This window comes from Chrysemys picta, chromosome 2 (genome assembly GCF_011386835.1).
Source record: "Chrysemys picta bellii isolate R12L10 chromosome 2, ASM1138683v2, whole genome shotgun sequence".
Lineage (NCBI taxonomy): Eukaryota > Metazoa > Chordata > Testudines > Emydidae > Chrysemys > Chrysemys picta.
In genome coordinates, this window is record NC_088792.1 from 107084781 (window position 1) to 107105557 (window position 20777).

A 20777-nucleotide genomic window follows, 5' to 3' on the forward strand; every position below is an offset into this window, starting at 1 on the left:
TGTTCAGTGACTTGTCTACAAGAGATTGGGTGGCAAGATTCTTGTCTATTTCAATCTTTGACTTGTTCTCAAAAGCAGAACACGCAGGCAGCACAGAGGGATGATGGGATTAATAAAGACACACCCACAAACCAAAATGCAGCTGGTAGATCTCATTTTAGGCCTACCAACCATTAAGACAGCTGGGGAACCATCAGCAGTCTCTTAACATACAGTACAATGTATCACCATGACAGCTGAAGAATCCCTAGTAATAGTTCTACACTGTGCTTAGGGTTACCATATTTTGTGCCTCCAAATGGAGGACACTCCACCGGCCCCGGCCCCGCCCACACCCCGCCCACACCCCCGCCCCAACTCCGCCCCCTCCCCAAAGTCTCCGCCCCCTCCCCTGCTTCCCGCGAACATTTAATTCGCGGGAAGCCTGAAGCAGGTAAGGGGGGGATGGGGGGAGGAGGTGCGGCCCAGGCTGGCCCCCCCTGCGGCTACAGCCTGGGGTGCCAGCCCCGGCTGACCACCCCCGGCCCGCCCAGCACTGCCTGCCGGCCCCCGGCGGCCCGGCGCACCCCCGGCCCCGCGACCCCGGACCGGCTCCCGGACCGGCCCCCCGCCTCAGCGCATCCCGGGGCTCCCGGCCCGGCGCACCCCCGCGGCTCCGCGGCCCCGGACCGGCCCCCCGGACCGGCGCACCCCCGCGGCTCTGCGGCCCGGCGCACCCCCCGGCCCCGCGGCCCCGGCCCGGCGCACCCCCCGGCCCCGCGCACCCCCGCGGCTCCCCGGCCCCGGACCGGCTCCGCGGCCCGGCTCACCCCCGCGGCTCCGCGGACCCCCCAGCGGCCCGGCGCACCCCGCGGCCCCGGACCGGCGCACCCCCCAGCGGCCCGGCCCGGCTCACCCCCGCGGCTCCGCGGACCCCCCAGCGGCCCGGCCCGGCGCACCGCCGCGGCTCCGCGGCCCGGCGCACCCGCGGCCCCGGACCGGCGCACCCCCGCGGCTCCGCGACCCTGGACCGGCGCACCCCCCGGCCCCGCGACCCTGGCCCGGCTCCCGGCCCGGCGCACCCCCGCGGCTCCGCGGACCCCCCAGCGGCCCGGCCCGGCGCACCCCCCGGCCCCGGACCGGCCCCCCGGACCGGCGCACCCCCGCGGCCCGGCGCACCCGCGGCCCCGGACCGGCCCCCCGGCCCGGCGCACCCCCGCGGCTCCCGGCCCGGCGCACCCCCGCGGCTCCGCGGACTCCCCAGCGGCCCGGCCCGGCGCACCCCCCAGCGGCCCGGCACCGCGCCCCCTGCTCCCCGCCGGGCCCCGCGCCCAGCCCGGCCCGGCACTGCGACCCCGGCCCGGCCCCGCACCAGCCCCGGCCGAGCCCTCCCTCCCTCCCGATTTTCCCGGACATGCCCGGCTTTTGGGGATTTCCCCCCGGACGGGGATTTGAGCCCCCAAAAGCCGGACATGTCCGGGAAAATCCGGACGTATGGTAACCCTAACTGTGCTGCTATTCTGCCAACAAAGGAGAAAAAGGAGTCTGCTTTGTAGTGAGGTTATATCGCTTTAAATATGCAAATTGGTATTTAAACAGATCAGTTGCATTTAGAGGCTAATGTAAATCTGCATCGTTCCATATAAGTCGCTCAAGATATGTAAATTGTTCATCGAGTTCGAGCATTGAAAATGTTTACCTTCTTTTTGCAGGGAGTAATTAATACAGTGTCTTTAATTAATATATCTCTTTCCACCTAAACCATATTAGTCTTATAAACGATCATTCTTGATATATCCAGCATGTACAGGGATTTCACAGAGTTTTTTTCAGTGGGCTTAAATTCTCTCCCCTAACTACACTTCACATCACTTCTATATACCTGACCACCAGTATGTAGCCTTATTCCACTGGTTGGGTTCCTGGATCCCCACCTCATTGTGCCCTTCCTTTGGCTAGGAATCTCTCCAGCCTATTCTGGTCTATTCTGGTAACTAGGCAGTGAGCTTTTACACGTATAACTACAATGCTTTGTTTATGAACCCACCTGTCTCTCCAGCTTGGTAGTTTTCTCTGGACCCCACTGTTAATTCCTTACCTCAGTGAACCTCCCCTCTTCTCCAAAGACTGGTCCCGCACCAGGCAGCCCTTTTAATACAATACTAGGTGCTCTCTTTGTGATTGCAAAACTGTCTGGTGTCGCCACACTCCTAAATCAGAAAGTGGAATCCACAGACAGCAAGGCAGTAGATTTTGTTGTTGTTGTTTAAAAACAGCACATCCTAGAGTGCAGATCAACACTGATAAGTTTCCCCGAAGTGTTCTTGGAGGAAGGATTTGAGAGAGAGTGGATGCCTCCCCTGTCAGGAGAGGTCATTATTGGCATTAGGCGTGATCTGCAGCAAAAAGTTAGGTCGACCCACTAGGTTGCTCAGTCCAACCCCCTGAGCAATGTAGTTAAATCGACCTATCCCCTGGTGTAGACAATGCTAGGTCAACAGACGAGTTCTTCTGTCAACCTAGCTAGCACCTCTCACAGGTGGATTACCTACACTCACAGGAGAACCCCTCCTGTCAGCATAGATAGTGTGTACACTGAAGTGTTACAGCAGCTGTGTTGCTGTAACATTTCAAGTTTAGACAAGCTCTTAAATTGTGATATGTATCAAGTTCTGCTTCTTTTGGAAAACTTGGTGCAACAAAAGCCAGGAAGTTCTGTATCTATACATTCTTTGCAGAAAGCAGCTTCACACAGATGCACCTATATCCACTGTGAATATTTTCATATCTGACAATGATTTCGTATCTCTTTTATTATATATTGTGACTTGCATTATTTAAAAATTCACACTAAATGCCCTTGTGTTATTTTCTTATTCTTCAATGTGCCTGCAAAATAAATTCAGATAGAAACAGAGGAGGCAAGGAACTGCATTTGTGCAACACTGTGCCCCTGGGCGGGTCACTGTTAGGGAGATTCAAACCTGGAGTTCCTGTACTAAAAGCATGAGCCTTTGCTACCAGTCTTAGGGCACGTCTACAATACAAAATGAAGTTGATTTAAGTTAAGTTGACATATAGCCACCACAGTATTAAAGCGGTGGTTCATGTCCACACTGTGCTCAGTCTGTCAGCAGTGCACGTCCTCACCTGGAGCGCTTCCATCCACTGAAGTGGGGCATTGTGGGGCACTGACAGCTGGAGCCCTGCCGCTGCCCTGGGGCTGACAGCCTCAGCTGTACGTATGGGGCTCATAGTTGCCCCACCCCAATTGTCAGCACCTGGCCGGGGGAAGAGCAGCCTTGAGCCTGTCATCTGGGGCTAACGGCCAATATGCCGAGCTAAGTAACACAGTGTCTACTGCATGCTGTAACTACACTGACACTAGCACTAGCACTATGCCTCGCGTGGCGGTATTATGTCGGTGTAGCAGTCCACTTACTTCAGCAGAAGCAGCATTCTACTGTAGACACTGACACAATTAGGTCGACGTATGCTGCCTTACATCAACCTAACCCTGTAGTGTAGACCAGTGGTTCTCAACCAGGGGTATGTGTTGGGGACATCAGAGGTCCATCAACTCATCTAGATATTCGCCTAGTTTTACAAAAGCCTACTGTGGCGGGGCGAGGACTCACTGGTGCGGCGCCTCCTGCTGGTCGTCCAGGAAATTAGCTCTTCCAGCCCAGAGCGCCCTCTGCAGGCTGGTGTCTCACCTACCACTGGCCCCCATCTCCCTTCCGGACCCGGTGCCCTTTGTCCAGGGATTCTGCCGACCACAGTACCCCTGAACTCTGGGTCTCCCCTCCCAGGGGAACCCTCAACCCCCTATCCCCATCTTGTCTCAGTGGCTACTGTCAGTCTCCATTTAGCCCCCCCCGCTCACTGGGGCAGACGGCAGTCTGTAAACCACTCATCATCGACAGGGGGGGTTGGACTAGCTGCCTCTGCCTATCTCTGGGCTGCCTCTCTGCAGCCCTAGTACCCTTTTGTGGGCCCTTAACTTGGCCTGCAGCCTGGGGCTTTGCTAGGCTGGAGCTCCCCAGCTACCTCTGCCCTTCCCCAGCACTGCTCCACCTTAGGTACCCTCCTCAGCTTCCCAAGCAGCCAGGTCCTTCTCTCTCTAGGAAGCTAGAGAGAGTGTGTCTTTCAGTCTCTGGCCCTCAGCCCTCTTATAGGGCCAGCTGTGGCTGCTTCTCCCAATCAGCCTAGCATTTCTCCACCACAGCCCTCTCCAGGTCTGCTTTAACCCCCTCAGGGCAGGGCAGGAGCCGGGTGACCGCCACGCTACACCTACATAAAAAGCACTAGTAAAGTCAATACAAACTAAATGTTTATACAGACAATGACTTGTTTATACTGCTGCATATACTGTACACTGAAATGTAAGTACAATATTTATATTCCAATTGATTTATTTTATAACTATATGGCAAAAATGAGAAAATAAGCAATTTTTCATTAGTAGTGTCTTGTGACCCTTTTGTATTTTTATGTCTGATTTTGTAAGCAAGTAGTTTTTAAGTGAGGTGAAAGTTGGGAGTACGCAAGACAAATCAGGCGCCTGAAAGGGGTACAGTAGTTTAGAAAGGTTGAGAGCCACTGGTGTAGACCAAGCCTTAGAAAGCTCACCTTGAATGGTCTCTTAGAATGTGTGCTAACTGCTTATGCTAAACCATCTGTTCAATCTTGTATTTAGCTGGGACACTCTGAGTGCCTTTCCCAGACCTGAAGAAGAGCTTTGTGTAAACTCGAAAGCTTGTCTGTCTCACCAACAGAAATTGGTCCAATAAAGATATTATATCACCCACCTTGTCTCTTATAAATCTCAGGTCTGTTAGCACCTATAAGTAGCACTTGATCAATGTCTCTGTCTGATAAAACTTTTCTCCCTTCCACAGTGCATAATTTTATTGATACTTCAGGTGAACGCCCAACAGGCAGCAGATAAACTACTTGGATTCAAAAACCCTCTAGTTTAGATCCAGAGCAGAACTGTGCAGATTAGTCCCATTGAACTGGTTATAAAGCCCTCTAGAACCTAACTACTTAGGCCCTGCTTCAGCAAAGCTGGATGCATGCTTAATAGATTTAAATAGGAATATTCTCATGCCTAAGTACCTTTTTGAATTGGGACCTTAGGTCTGATCATTGTTCTATGTGCAAAATAGTTTCCCACCTCCTAGCCCCCATCTGCTTTTGTTGGACTTTACCAGATCAGCTACACTGCTGCAACAGAATTCTTGGGTGCTTTCTCTTCTTGGTGTGGTGGGGATTTCTTGGATCATCAGATGTTAATAGGAGGCTGTGCATAAATCCCCACAGTCCTGGAGGAATAGAGACCCATTTTGTGGACATACAGAAAGTGGCTTTTTATGTCCACTCATTTGCATTCACTATGCACCAACTTGCATGTTGTAATTACAATTCCACATGAAAATGCCAATCTGGTTGCATGACACAATAAGCGAAGGGCAACTTTATTCATCCGTTAAGAGAATGTGGAAGCAGGGATATTTTGCCCATCAACTATCATACTGACGTGCTTCTTCTGTGAACTCTAGCTCAGGTTTTGCATTTGCAGTGGAAGGAAATGGCAGCCTCAGATCACCAGATGGGTGGAGCTCACCAGAGTGGTTGTCCTGTTGGAGATAGCTTATCTGAAGGAGCCTGTGTGTCTGGAATCATGTATATTTGAGTAAAAGCCAAAATTGGGGTAGGGAACAAGTTGATTCCAAAGGCTGATTATCTAGGAACCTTGAGTAGAGGGAGTGGTTGAGTTTACTTCAGAAGGATGCATCAGGAATCATCCTTATCCCACATGCCCAGTTTGCTGCAGTTGCAGGGGGCCTCAAGGCATTGGTGGATCTTAGTGCTAACTTTTCTTCTTTTTTTCCTTTTTCCTTTTAAAATCCATCTGAGAACTAGATGAGTCTGAGCAGCTGCCCAATTATTATGAAGTACCTGCAGTTTCATGCATAGTCTCTTCTTTGCCATTTTGAAATTTGTGGTACAGTAAACGACTCACAAACAGGTGGTTGTGAAGGAAAGTCGACCTATTCTGTCACTAGGTTTACTCATCTCTTTCAGGGGTTAGCTTATATTTGTCTTACTGGTTCTGCTGTTCCTTGGTACACTGAATTCTTCAACAGGTTGAATCCTTTTCTGATGAAAGTGCTGTACTGGAATTTGTTCAGGTTGGTTTATAGCAGGTGGTTGTTGTTGCTTCTAGGGGGTTTGGGGGCTTTTTAAAAAATAGTTCTTTTATCCATGCGAATAGTGTATTTTAAAGTCCAAATTTTTAGCCAACCATAAATGGCATCTAGTTTTTTTTATTATTTCCCACATGCAGCCCTGGCACCTCTAAACTTGGCAGTTCATAGCCCTGGCACCTCTGGGCTTGCTGCATCAGTTATAAAAGTAAAAAAAATGCTTGAGCTCTGGCACCTCGTTTATCAAAAATTAAGCACTTTACACATGTAAGTATCACATATGCATGTGCCAGTTGGTACTTGTACATGCAAGTGCAATAACTGCACGTGCAAAATCACAGGTCACTTTTAAAACGATTTGGCCTCATCTCCTTTTTTCTGGAGTTCAAGAACCAGTCAGTTTGGATAAGTCCAGCACGGCCATATTGTGTCCCTCAAACTGGTAACCTGGACCAATCCCATTAAAAAAAAGGTGCAGATAAGCAAACTCACAAATTTCTTTACTTTCTCCTTGAAGTGAGTGACTGAAGCTATTATTAATTATTGTTATTAACCTCATTATTATCATTATTAACTTCTGCCCAGACCTTTTTAAAGATATTTCACAGCTCCATGGAGAAAGCTTTAAAAAGGCATGGGGGCGATGGGAGGGGCAAGAGTTATTAATAAAAAAGTCAAACTAGAGAATAAACTTAATTCATTATTTTACAAGCCAGCCCATGAATTTTGTATCTTTGAAAATCATTCTGTGGACAAACACCTCCCCTGTATGTCTTGAAGTTCTGTGAATTGTTTCCTCCCTTTGGCCTTTAATACCAAGGATATTTCTGAGGCATTCATAAACCCAGCTGCTTCTTCCCCACCTGTAGCACTACTCCTCTTTGGGTATGTCTACACTACCCGCCGGATCTGCGGGCAGCGATCGATCCAGCTGGAGGTCGATTTATCTTGTCTAGTCTAGACACGATAAATCGACCCCTGAGCGCTCTCCCATCGGCTCCTGTACTCCACAGCTGCCAGAGGCGCAGGCGGAGTCGACGAGGGAGCGGCAGCAGCTGACTCACTGAGGTGAAGACACCATGGTAAGTCGATCTAAGTACGTCGACTTCAGCTACGTTATTAACTTAGCTGAAGTTGCGTAACTTAGATCGACACCCCCCACCCCCCAGTGCAGACCAGGCCTTTGTGACAGCAAAATTGTTTCCACGGCAACTCGTTGTGATGTCACAAGCTAAGGGATTGTGACTTCAGGTGGGTAATTAGCATCACAATCTGAATCAAAAACCCTCCCCACTTAAAAAAACAAAACAAAACAAAACCCACCACATCTGATTTTATTTGAAAGTCTTTATATAATAAAATAATGTGAATTACTGAAAATATTATATTTAGGCAGATTTTTACCAGGGTAAATGAGAGCAAAGTTTCGCTCCATGTGTTGTCTCAAAGCTTGGATTGGTTTTCTTGTTTATTTTTTAAATAATAAATAATAATCTGTTCCTGTCTTCTTCAGCAGTATTGTCTGTAATTTGCTAGCAAGGATGGTATTAAAGATTTTATTCTTTTCAGCACAACATTTTAAATCCAGTATTCAAATCAATTGGCTCTTGTTGCAGCTTTATCCATCCACCGCTTGAACAATTATAGTATCCTTCATGCAAAAATCTTGCTGTACTGTAAATTAAAACATCGATTGATAGAAGCAGAATACTTCCAACTTCCCTTAAAATATCAAATTAAAACAAAACTTGCACACACAAAAAATAACCCAAACACTCAAAAGGACCTTTCCTTTGCTATTGACTTCTAGGACCCTGTGAGGTGGGAGGGTCTCAGAATCTGGGCTGCAGCCTGAGCCCAGACATCTACACCGCAATTAAACAGCGCCTGATCCCGAGCCCCGCGAGCTTGAGTCAGCTGGCACAGGCCAGCTGCAGGGTTTTAACTGCAGTGTAAAAATACCCTTATGTATCATAAGATGAAGATTCCCTAGTGGGATTTTCAAAAAGTGCCTAAGCAAGGTAAGCCCTTAAGTCCCATTCAAATCAGTGTGACTTAGGCACCTAACTTGCTTAGGCACTTTTGAGTATCTCACTAGGCATCTATTTGCATCTTTAGGCACTTAAATGCCATTGCAAATCTAGCTCTGCAGTCATAAACTCCTTGGAATATCAACTGAAGAGAATAAGGGCAAAATTTTCAAAAGCACTTAAGTGATTCAGGAGGCTTAGTCCCAGTTTCAAAAGTGACTTCAATACTTAGGGCCAGATTTTCAAATCTATTTAGGCACTTCAAGATGCAGCTAGTTGCCTAATTCCCATTGAATAATTCCCACCTAACTCTCCTAAATAGTTTTGAAAAAATGGCCTGTAAGACCCTTTGACTTTCAATGAGTCTTAGGCTCCTAAACCCCTAAGTCACATAGGGGCTCTTGAAAATTTTGCCTTGAGTCTTTAGGCTAGAGTCAAGCCATTCTAAGAACTGATGCACAGACTCCCAGGGAAAGGAAGCATATAAAAAAGGCAGTTCCTTCTCCCAGCAAAAAAATGTAGCTTTCTTTATATGTGGGTTTCATAAAGGGACTTCAGAGCTAGACTGGAAACTATAATCCAGCGTGTGGTAAAACAGACATTTACTGGATTGAGACAGTCATAGTATATAAACAGTAGGATTTACTGTTTCACCAGAAGTCAGTTAAGTTCTCTGAGAAATGGCCCGTTGATCTTGCCTGACTATATTTCAGCAAATTGCTCAGTAAGAACTCTTTTTGCCTCAGATTTCCACCTATTAAATTATACTGCATCCCATGAACACAGAGTCAAGATTTCTGAGTCGATTCCTTACAACAAGCAGCTGCACAGTAAGGATGCTTTGAACTGAGGCACTGTGTCTGCTGGGATTCTGCAGCTTCATGGCTTGTGGCTTGGGAGAGGGAAAAGGAGGAGAGAAGAAAACAAAAGAGGAGAGTGTGGGTGTTTCCTTTCCCTTCCTGTGACAAAATCCTGAACACCCTGAACTCAACTGCCAAATCCTCTATCAGCCATTAAGAGCCTCCTGTTTCCCAAGCAACCCACTGTGGTCTCTCTCTCCCTTCTTCCCAGCTGTCAAATCTTCATTCATGACAAAACCCCTAATTTCTCACTCCATGTTGACCAGCTCCTCCCAGGGGATCACGGGGTGGTTAGGCACATGAATACCTTTGAGGATCTGGGCCCAAATCCTCTTCTCAAGAGGCCAAAAATAACCAAACCTCTCCACCAGCCTTCCCCATAACAATATGAAATGGTCTCTGTGTAGCAAAAGCCCTGATTTCCTCCTCCAAACCAACAAGAATCCTGAACAGCATTACATACACACTCTGTCTCTCTCTCTCTCTCTCCCTCTCTCTCTCTCTCTCTCTCACACACACACACACACACACACACACACACACACACACACACACACACACACACACACAGAAATACAAACCTGACCTCTATCATCTGCAAATCCCTCTGTCTTCCCATAATACTTGCTATGCTGTAGTTACATATTGCTCATGCCAAGGCCCCTGTGCACTGCACAGAAAGCTTGGCCTGTAACTTCTTCCACTAGCTTCTTGGATTTCTGCTGCACTCTGGTGCAGCAGACTGGAAATCTTGCAACAGCATCGTTTCAGTTTAAAAACTGAGGTTTTGTTGAAACACTTGTGAAAAGTAATAGAATAATAATTACATTAGCCCTGCTCATATATTTTGATATTAAATGCAATTTGCTCTCTGTCCTTATATCTGCAGTTTCCAATGTGGTGCAGGTTGATATTACCTACTTGTATTGTGGAAATAGTCGGGGAGATAGGAAGATGAAGGATTTTGTACGTGGTTAGGAGACAGGCGCTTTGGACACGGGAGGAACCATGAGAGGAAGCTGGGGATTGTGGAAGACGTACATTAGATAGATGGTTCTCTTAAAATCATCGTCTCTTAAAATCTGCAAGAGCCTCTTTTACCTTTCAGTTGCCTTTCCTGCAATTGTCTTTTGGCATTTATCACATCATTCTTGGGGGACTTGGTAGTTCAGTCACATTGGTGCAATATATGCATTCATCACAGTGAAAGTGGATTCTGATTTAACCTCCTATGTATCTGGAGCTTAATTCACCACCACATTAGTCCAGTGTTTTGCTGGTGTAATTCAATGGCATTACATCAGCATAAAAATGAGGTATCACAGTGATGAATCAGGCCCAACCTGTATAGGAGCTTAAAAGGTCATCTCTAACCAAATTTAAGCATATTAATTAAAAGAATAATAGCTTGACTGGGTTAAAAGGGCTAGGTTTTCATAATAATAATAGATCATATAGTTTATAGTGTGCATTGGTTAGCTTATCTGTACAATACTGGGCAATTTCATGTTTTGTTGTCTGAAAAACACAAAGTATCAAATATTTATTGTTGCATCAATAAATCTGAAATACAAATCCTGGTCCCTGAGAGACTTGTCACATCATCTGAGCACTAGAAATACCTCCATAGAAGGGAAGCAGATCATACAAGTCTCATCTTCCAACAGAAACAGAAAATGATGATATTTAATCCAATCCAAGTATAAAGCTTCAGACAAAACTTTAAAAACTGACGCCATGCCACTGATCACAATTAAAAAAAATCTGCTTTAATACACCTCTACCCCAGTATAATGCTGTCCTCAGGAGCCAAAAAATCTTACTGCGTTATAGGTGAAACCGAGTTATATCGAACTCGCTTTGATCCGCCAGAGTGCGCAGCCCCGCCCCCCCGGAGCGCTGCTTTACCGCGTTAAGTCCAAATTCGTGTTCTATCGGGTCGTGTTATATCGGGGTAGAGGTGTACATTTAAACGGATTTCCTTTTCCTCCTCCCACCATGTTAAACACTCTCCCATTTCCACTTGTTTTATTCCCCATTCCTGCTCTAACACATCCAGGCTCCTGTTGAATACATTGATGCTCTATACCTCCATGGCTATTTTCAGTAATTAAAGTACTCTGAAAAGTTACTCTATAAAAATGTGCTCCATTTACTTGTGCAGAGATCTATTTTCCTAACAGCCAGACCTGTAAATTCCCTCTGAGATGTTAGAGACAAGCTGGGTTCTTTCCTTCTCTCACATCTTCCCCAGTAATAAAAGTTCTGCAAGTCAAATTAGGCCCTCAGGAACAGTGGCCTGTGCAACTCTATTATAATAAATGGGGCTGCATAGGTGCAGCTGATTGGAATTAGGCCTTGTCTTTGTTGGATTTTTTAGCCACCAGTGTAGCTAAACCAAAGCAGGTGCACCACTACAAAAGCCATAGTAGAAGCATTGCATTGGTTTATACTGTTATCTGTCCCCGTGCAGCTCACCTCAGGTTGCCACAATTCAGTACAATATGTCTGCACTAGGTATATGCATCAGTGCAGCTACACTAGACTATTGAGCTACACTGGTGGTGAAAAACCCGTGTAGACAAGGCCTCAATAAAAAAAAAAGCATGATGATGATGATGTGCAAGAAGGAATAGAATCCAGCACCCTCTCTTTCCACTGTGAGCTTGTCTACGTGGTGTATAGTCTGCCCCAACAGCAGGGTAAATTCTAATGTGCACCAGCATGTCTGTGCATTAACTGGCCTTTTGAGCATTGAATGACCTGTGTGGGCCCTGCTGGGGCATAGTAAAAGCTCCCTTGTGCACATTAATATAGTTCCATTTCAAACAGAACTATATTAATGCACACTAGGGAACTTTTCATGCTCATTAGCAGGGTCCCCACAGGCCAGTTAGTGCACGACATGCAGGTGTGCACTAGAACTTATACACCTCTGTTGCAGACTAATGCACCATGTAGACAAACCCTTAGTTAACTCTGCAGGGTTAACAGAAGAGAAAAAAGCAAAAAAACACTCATTTTTGTCACTAAAGTAAATAGAGATGATTGAATACAAACAAGGGACAGTTCTCTGGAGTGGAAAAAACTGTTGGATCATGCCTCTATAATGCAGTTCTCTTGAAGACAAAGGCAGAGACTTGCAAAGAGGCTCAGGCAGTTGCGTGTCCATCTCCTCTTGCCTTTCAATGACTTTCCCTTGAAAATTCTAATCAAAGTTCCTGTTGGCTTCAGTGGGAATTTTACCTGCACTAGACCTGCAGAAACTGGTGCTATCAAGGAAGGAAAAATTCAGAGAAGTCTTGAGGTTTCACAAAACATCAGAGAACTTAGGAACTCTGGAAAAACAGCATTTTTCAAAGGGAAATTACTGTGCATGTACATGAGGATTCCCCTTCTAGCTATCATTCTGCTGTCCTTCCTTTATATTGTGTTTTTTTCTGTGCTATGTCTGTGGTGATAGTTCTGCCTCTCTTTTAGGTAAGCAATGTCTTTTGTAGCAATAATATCATCTTCTTTGACTTTTACTGCTAGCAGTACTACAACCCAGCATTCTGTTTGCCTTCTTTGTTGCAGCTACATATGGGGCTGAAGGCTTTAGAGATTTTCACGCAATAATTCCCAAATCTTTTTCCCGTAAGTATACAGTGTGCTCTCAATTCACTGAAGGGCATGTCCATCTAGCACTTTTATTTTTTCCGTCACTTCAGTGCTCACTAATTTACATTTGTCTGCATTTAATTACATATACTGTGTAAGGACTTAAAGAGTCTAATCCTTTTTGTATCCCCACATTAAGTTTTTGTCTTAGTAGATACAAATGTTTTAAAAGTCACATTTGGCTGGGTCTGCTAATACAGAAGAATTTGTAATTTTTGATAAATAAGACTAACTTTGTTCAATAATTTATTTCTACAAGCAAGAGAAAAAGGCTGATGCAAGATTGGCTGAAAACAGTCATGTGACAAGACAGTACATGTCTATTAACCAACTGGGTCACATTTGCAAATGAGTGCTTCCTGACTGCCACTGAGTTTAGAGAAAACTACTGATCACTTCTGAGCCAGTCATGTAGTATATAAATATGTTGTGTTTTTTAAATTGCTAAGAGGTGAGTGGTATTTTTTTCTGGACCTCTGAATTTTTCTCCTCGTTAAGAGGAAAGCTGGAGAGGAAATGTGTGCACTTGTCCCAGACTTAGGTTGCATATACAATAGAAATGCTTTATCTTAAAAACACATTAAAAATATCTAGATTGACCCTATAGACCTATAAAAGATATACAACCCACCAGTGCTAAAACTAAACTCCTTTGTCCTCAACTTTTATCCTGTAGCAATACATATATTGGGCCAAATTTTACCATCAATTACATCTGTGCAATCCCACTGGAATCGTTTTACTTCAGTGCAATTGTTGGGTGTAACAGAGATCAGAGTTTGGTGAACTGATTTCATGTTTAGAAGAACATCAAGATTCACTTATTGACTTTGGCTTAATATATGTCATTGTTGCATCATCTTTTATGTCTCTTGTCGATATGAAATCATTGTTATTACAATGGAAGAAAATCCTGGTTCTGGATTGGGTGAAAATAGGTATGTGCTCAGTCAATCATTTACATTTTTTCATTGCTTTAATTTTGCTGATAAAAATAAAAGTTTTTGGAAAAAAACCTCAATTGTAACAATCATTTTCAATTTAAGAAAGGGCTGTTTTTCAACAACAAATAAAATTCATTTGAAAAATTTTGACCAGCTGTAGTATCAAGGAAAAAGATGAAAAGGTTATTAGTCCACATTCAACATAATACAACCTCTGTGCATGGGTAAAGAGTGAATAATGGAGTTATCATAATTGACTACAGGCCTCCCCCGTACTTAGTTAATTCTCAGAGGTTTCAGGTCTTTGCTGTGTTCACATAAGATAACAGTCACCTATGCAGCAGCTGCCAAAGGCAGTTATCAGACACAAAAATGTTACCTGTAGTTTATTCATATAAACAAGAGAAAAATTATGTTATGTAATTCAAACAGTAGTACCTTTTTTACCCTTATTACCTGAATAATTACACAGTTTCACATGCATTAAAGAAGGGACATAAGATAAACAGGAAGAAGCAGATTTTCTGACGCAGTTCTTTTAAAGGTTTATAATGCCAACCCATTCTCTCATCCACTCAGCCTGCATGGAGAATACAAAGACTATGTTTTAGTATGGGACCACTCCATTCAGCCACCAGTTCCTGTATCTAGTCTAAACCATTCCCCCATATTCTCCTGCTGACTTGGCCCCCTTCTCACCACTTGTCCTTGGTTCTAGAGACCGTCTCCTGTCACCCAGTAGCATTCAGTCATGCTGTCCCAAGTGCATGAGTCCTACTCCTTTTACTTCAACCACAGTTTCAGTCCCAGAGGCCTCAGCCTGTTCCTTCTCACTCCTTGGTTTCTTCATCTGTGCCTGAGTCCTCTTCTTTCCCACTGCCATGCTGTCTCCTTCCATAGTGACAAATAATCAATCAGTATGTGGATTCAAGATAAGTGCAATCCTCAATCTCTTCCTATTCGCCGAAGAAGAGGTGTCTTGGTAAGGCTATTGCTGGAGAGTGGCAAATGTATTTTTTAATGGCACCCATTGTCTTTGATGGGTACTTATTTTCACCATTTGGTGTCCAAACAATATGGATTCATAATTACTCTCCTTCCAGTTCCTTTGGATTGATGATGCAGATATTACAGCTGCAGAAATCAGAAAGACTTAATCATCTTGTGTTTGGTTACTGGTATCCATTACCCATTATTCCATATGTCACAGAACTCACCACGTTGCACATAAAAATGTCTCCATATCACTGGTTTCTGTGCGTAGGTATATTGTACATTCTGTTTCGAAGTTTTCTCCTTTGATTTGATTGTTTCTTTGCCACTGTGTTTATTTTGTAACAAAACTGAGTGGCATCCTGTATTGTTTTTTTCAGCCAGTAATATTAAAATAGAGACTCAGAGTGATGAAGAGAATGGGCGTGCCTGTGAAATGAATGGGGAAGAATGTGCGGAGGATTTACGAATGCTTGATGCCTCTGGAGAGAAAATGAATGGCTCACACAATGGCCCAGGCAGCAAAGCTATGTCAGGAGTTGGAGGCATTCGACTTCCTAACGGAAAGCTAAAATGTGATATCTGTGGGATAATTTGCATCGGTCCCAATGTGCTCATGGTTCACAAAAGAAGCCACACTGGTAAGGCCTGGCATAGTTTTTCCTTTAGGGCCAAGAAATGGCCACATAAATAGGAAAAGACTTATTTTATGAGTGTTGGGAGCATGTTCTCTTTTGTATGTCAATGCAGCTTCCTTAAGCATTTGAAACTGTGTTACTGAGCCATTCCATTCTGAATTCGAAATGAAGCAAGATTCCTCCTACAGTCAATTGACTCCATCCCAGAAAGTCTGAAATTGAAAAGGAACCCATGGTTTAAGGGTTCAGCACTAACATATGCTGACTATCATATAACTCAGTGGTTCTCAACTATGGGTCTGGGGCCCGCAGGGAGGCCGCGAGCAGGTTTCAAGGAGTCTGCCAAGCAGGGCCAGCATTATTCTTGCTGGAACCCAGGGCAGAAACTCAAAACCCCATGGCATGGGGTTGAAGCCAAAGCCTGAGCAACTTAGCTTTGCGGGGCCCCCTATGGTGTAGCACCTCAGGCAGTTGCCCTGTTTGCTGCCTCCTAATGCTGGCCCTGGCTTTTGTATGCAGAAAAACAGTTGTTGTGGCACAGATGGGCCATGGAGTTTTTATAGCATGTTGGGGGAGGGGCTCAGAAAGAAAAAGGTTGAGAACCCATGGTATAACTGATATGAGAGATACATAACAATTTCACTTATCTTTCACTTACAAAGATCGATTCCAAAGGCATCCCTAAACTAACTTGATGTGGTTCTTTTTTTGGGGGGGGAGGGGAAATGTAGGTAAAATTACAAGAAAATTTTCTGTTTTGCGCTGTTAAGTGAACACTGTTCTATTTCCAACATTGCAAGAAGATCATGCTATTAAAATGATCAGTGCCACAAATTAAGTAAATTAAAAGTCTAAGAATCTTTTTTCATAATTTATAGTAAGGTCTGAAAGCAACCAGAATTGATTTCATGGCAGATGCTTTACAAAATAAAAGCCTATTATAATGATCATCAGCGAGAATTGACTCTGAAGGAGTTCCAGTAGGACTTCAGAGAGACATGGAATGAAGTTGTTTTTTCACAAATGGTAGCTTTTCATTATCACAATGCTGTAGGCCTTCTGCCTGGGTTCTCTTGTTCTAAAGAGCCTCAAAGAGCATAAGAACTAATGATCATAACACCACACAGTAAATCTAAGGGCACGATCCTGCCACTGACTATGCCTGGGGACAGGTCACTTTGAACTCAGTGCAGCTTGACACAGGCATGGGGATGAGCTGTATGTAGTCAGTTGCAGGATCTGAGCCTAAAATTTTAGCCCAGTTTGTTGGATATCAAGAAGAATTCAGCCCTAGAGTTTCCAATTGTTGTTATCTTGATAAATTATGCTGCTTAAAAGAAGGGATGTGACAATTTTGCATAAATACTTGAAGAGGGGAAGCAGTTATTTCAGATGGGTAAGAATGATGTAACCAACAGTAGTAGCCTGTGTTTAGATCATGGTACTAGTGAAACTAATTAGCCAATGGAATTGTTTACCAAGAAAATTGTGGAAACAACTTCCCTAGAGCTATTTTGGAACAGGCTAAATAAAATGCTTATGGGTTTAATGTAGAGAACAATAATGCACTAACTGTGGAGTATGCATGAAATGACCCAGAACAACCTTTCCAACTCTAGTGTTTATCATTTTAAATGCAACTGCCCAAGCTACAGTAGGGAACTATACTCTAGCGTAGCACTAAGTGCTGATAAGAAATGATCATGGTGATGTTTAGAAATGTTGTAACACTTACCAATTTCAAAACACGGTGTGATTAAATTAGACACATTATAGCCTTCTCTACGGGAAAAGCAGATGTTTTGTATCTTTATTGGAAAAGCAATGAAAAATTATTGAAAGTGTGATACTGCAATGTACTTCATAGCGGTAGTAAAGGGTTTGGTGTGTTTTTTTTTCTTTTATTGAATGTTAAAGGGTAGATATTTAAAAATTGATAAAATGTCCACAAGAGTTCTTTTGACAGATCCATTTGGCCCAACATATAATGGTATAAAAAAGGTAGTGTTGCATGAATTGAAACAGAATGTTGTGACGTACTGTGGAATTTGAAGACAGAAGAACATTCTATTGTTTTGCCAGATAGTTATTTTTATGAAATATAATATACAAGTAGCTCTGTTTTTTGGTGAGCTCGAGGCTTCTGACTATAGTATAAAGCTACTTGCATTGTGAAGCTAATTCATCATTTGCTAAAAGTATGATGCAGTGAATAGGTGGTGAGGGAGAGGAGATACTCACTGAAGTTTCTGAAGAGCAGGGCTGTTAATGGAGGTGATACTGATGGGAGTGATAAATAATCCACATGGGGGCATGTCTGGCCAAGATGAAGTTGCAGACACGGCTCTGCCTATTTCCATATACCAGATAGTGTCCAGCTAGCAGTGCTGGGTGGACTGTATGCCATACCTTTCAAAATGGAATAGCAAGGACTGCCTCTGAGCACTCCTCACTCTCAACCCCCCTGGAAGCATATCTGCTTTTGCCCAGCACATACACACTGAGCCCAAGTCACCTCTGCCTTGCAGCTGGTGGAGTCATTTACTTCTATGCAGAGTGAGTGTAAAATGTTACTAAGCTAGACTGGCAACTTTGCACTCACTTTGGCAAAGGTGTAAATGGATACACAATGCGCAAGGCAATGCAGCTTTAGGCCCAAGACCTCCGAGAACTCCCAGTGGAGTGTTGCTCCTCTGCACAGTACACCACCACCTATAGGATTCTTAATTTGACCCCCAGTTTGCAAGTAGAGTATGCAACATGCAGAATGGTGCGGAAAATACCACGCATGCTTTAGTGCACTCGGTAGAACCTACATCTTTTTTTATTTTTAATAAAACGAAAAGTTTGGAAGTTAGGTTCCTTAATTGTCTTGCTAGCCTGTCAGATAAAGTCATTGCTTTGAACAAGGTCTGATGCTAAACTCCTTTTGCAAGTAAATCTGCTGAAGTCCATTGGAGGTCACCTTGTGCAGGGATTGGAGAAAGAGTTCAGGATCAGGCCCAGCCATTCTAAATTAAAGGGATGTCATAGGGAAATAGTAGTAACCATTTTCCCTTTCAGGTCTGCTGTGAAAATTAAAGTGGAAATGGGATACACTATTAAAGACATTTAACTGATTATGCTGAAGCCCATTTCAATATGTGCCTGATGAGGGAATAAGCCTTGCAAATGAATTACTTTGCTGTTAATTCATGTAAAACCCGCATATACAGTGAAGTGCTCTTAAATAAATATTTGATAAATGAATAAAACTCTGGCACACTAAAATGCCAAAATATAATGACTGCCTGACCTGATAAGACATAATTACATTTAATGAAAACACCTGCCAAGTGTAGATATGCAGAATAGCACCTGATATGTTCTGCCCACTCCTGTCTGCAAGTAGCTATAAAATCCCGACTACTCACCAGTATTGTTACCAACTTCTCCTTATTGTAGGCAAGGATTCCACTCATGACTATCTGACCCCCCATCTGTTAGCTGGTTGATGATATTCAGCCTATTGTTCCTTTCACGTTAAAATTTTAGGAAAGCACTTTTAAAATGAAAAACTCATGCTTGCTGATTTTGAGACCCCTGCGCATGGGCTCATGCTTAACTTGCCATACTGGTCTGTGCTATTTTGGAGTCCCTTAGCCAAAGTCACTGTTGGTCTTGTATTTGATCACTGTCTCCCTAGCTAGGTGTCAGAAGCACACAGCCATCACCATATCTGATGCCCCCTGCTATTGATCATTTAAAGGGTTCATACACATTCTCCAGTAAGAAGGTAGGGTGGCATGGTGCATTAAGGCACTAGACTTTCACCTGTCAAGACCTGAGTCTAAAATCCTAGCTAAAGTCGCAAATGGGGAGGGCTCTGGCCATCTCAACATAGTCCTCATTTTTCTAGCTCCTGAAAACAACATATATGGCTTGATCTTGAAAGTTGCTTGAGCATCCGCAACTCTCATTGAAGCCAAAAGGAACTGCAGGTATTCCACACCTTTCAGGATTCTCCCCATAATAGCATGTGATTGGCAAAATGTCCTGGCTAGGATTGTTGCAGGTCAGATTGAAATGATGTGAGGGACCTGTGTAAGGAAGAAAGCCTGGCACCTATCTATACAGTAGCTGGTTTGTGCCAATGGTTAGAGCAGTGGTTTTCAACCTGTGGTCCACAGATCCCAGAGGGGCCACAGACTATGTCTAAGGGGTCCGCAAAATGGTTGTTACCATACAACAGTGGTTTTCAACCTGGGGTCCATGGACCCTGGGGTCCACCGACTGTCTAAGATTTCCAAAAGAGTCTGCACCTCCATTTGAAAATTTTTAGGGGTCCGCAAATGAAAAAAGATTGAAAACCACTGAGATAGAGGATAGCACTGAGAGTGTGTATGTGGGTGCACCTGCAATAAGAAACCTTTTATTAGGGATGAAAAACTTGCAAGTAAGGAGGAGATGATAAACTTTTCTCAGGGGGGAATAGAACGAGGAATACTTGTGGCACCTTAGAGACTAACAAATTTATTTGGGCATAAGCTTTTTTAGCCCACGAAAGCTTATGCCCAAATAAATTTGTTAGTCTCTAAGGTGCCACAAGTACTCCTTGTTCTTTTTGCTGATACAGACTAACACGCTAGCACTCTGAAACCTGTCAAGGGGGAATGAAACTAACACTTAAGTGTTAAATGGCACCTAGGCCTTGTTGGCCCTCTACATGAGCTGAATTTTACCCTGGAAGAATAGTGCTGTGCAGAGCAGGAAATCAGAGAAGAGTTAAATCAGATTACTCAAGTAAAAAGACAAATGTAACTTTCCGAGAACTGGTGTCTCTCTCTCTCTCATTCTATGGGAGATGCTCATAGCCAGCGATATCCCCAGATATATCCTAGACTGGCTTGCCATTCTTGTTGAAGGTTGTTTGGTCTGTTAGGCCCCATATTGAGTACATGCTTTTGCCACCACATAGCTGTAGAGTGGGAAACTTGGGTTTTGGGAGAAAATACACCTGAATTAGTAGTCTTTTAGTGCAGATGTATTTTCAGTTATTGTAATATGGTGACTTGAGTATTGGTTCCCTAATATATGCTCCCAGTGTGAGTTATATAGTATTATAGAGTACACAGCATTTTCAGTTCAAATTCTCCAGCTGTCTGCCTTTCCTGCCCAATGCAAGGTTTCACCCTGTCATTATGAGATCTGTAGGTTGGAGACACTTTTCATTCTTACTCTGCATGCCTCTCCCTGGATGCTTTTATCGTCCTTATTTTCTCTTCTTTTGCTTCTCTGAGTAAAACTAATTGAAATGAATGGCAGAAAAGCCGCTTAGTAAGAATTAACTGTTTCCTCTGTGTTTGTGACTGTCAGTGAGAACCGGCTTCTCAGTCACTGTTTCACTCCATCCTAAAAAATATCTTACCTATTAACTGCTACAAAGATGTAGAGAACACAAACCAGAGGCAGACGCCAATAA

At 44.1% G+C, this 20777-nt stretch overlaps 1 protein-coding gene across 10 annotated transcripts in view; it reads left to right on the forward strand.

Annotated features, from left to right (window-relative positions):
• The window catches only part of IKZF1 (IKAROS family zinc finger 1), a 162804-nt gene that overhangs the window by 120086 nt on the left and 21941 nt on the right, over positions 1-20777 (forward strand). For 4 of the 10 annotated variants that reach the window (XM_065583927.1, XM_065583925.1, XM_065583923.1 and 1 more), the window contains exons 4-5: positions 12658-12717; positions 15059-15319. The exons of 3 other annotated variants lie outside the window; for them this stretch is intronic. In XM_065583927.1, coding sequence (XP_065439999.1) covers positions 12658-12717; positions 15059-15319 — 321 coding nt within the window. The remainder of the gene's footprint in view (positions 1-12657; positions 12718-15058; positions 15320-20777) is intronic. 3 more of the 10 variants (XM_005278542.5, XM_005278540.4, XM_005278541.4) reach the window with 1 other exon arrangement.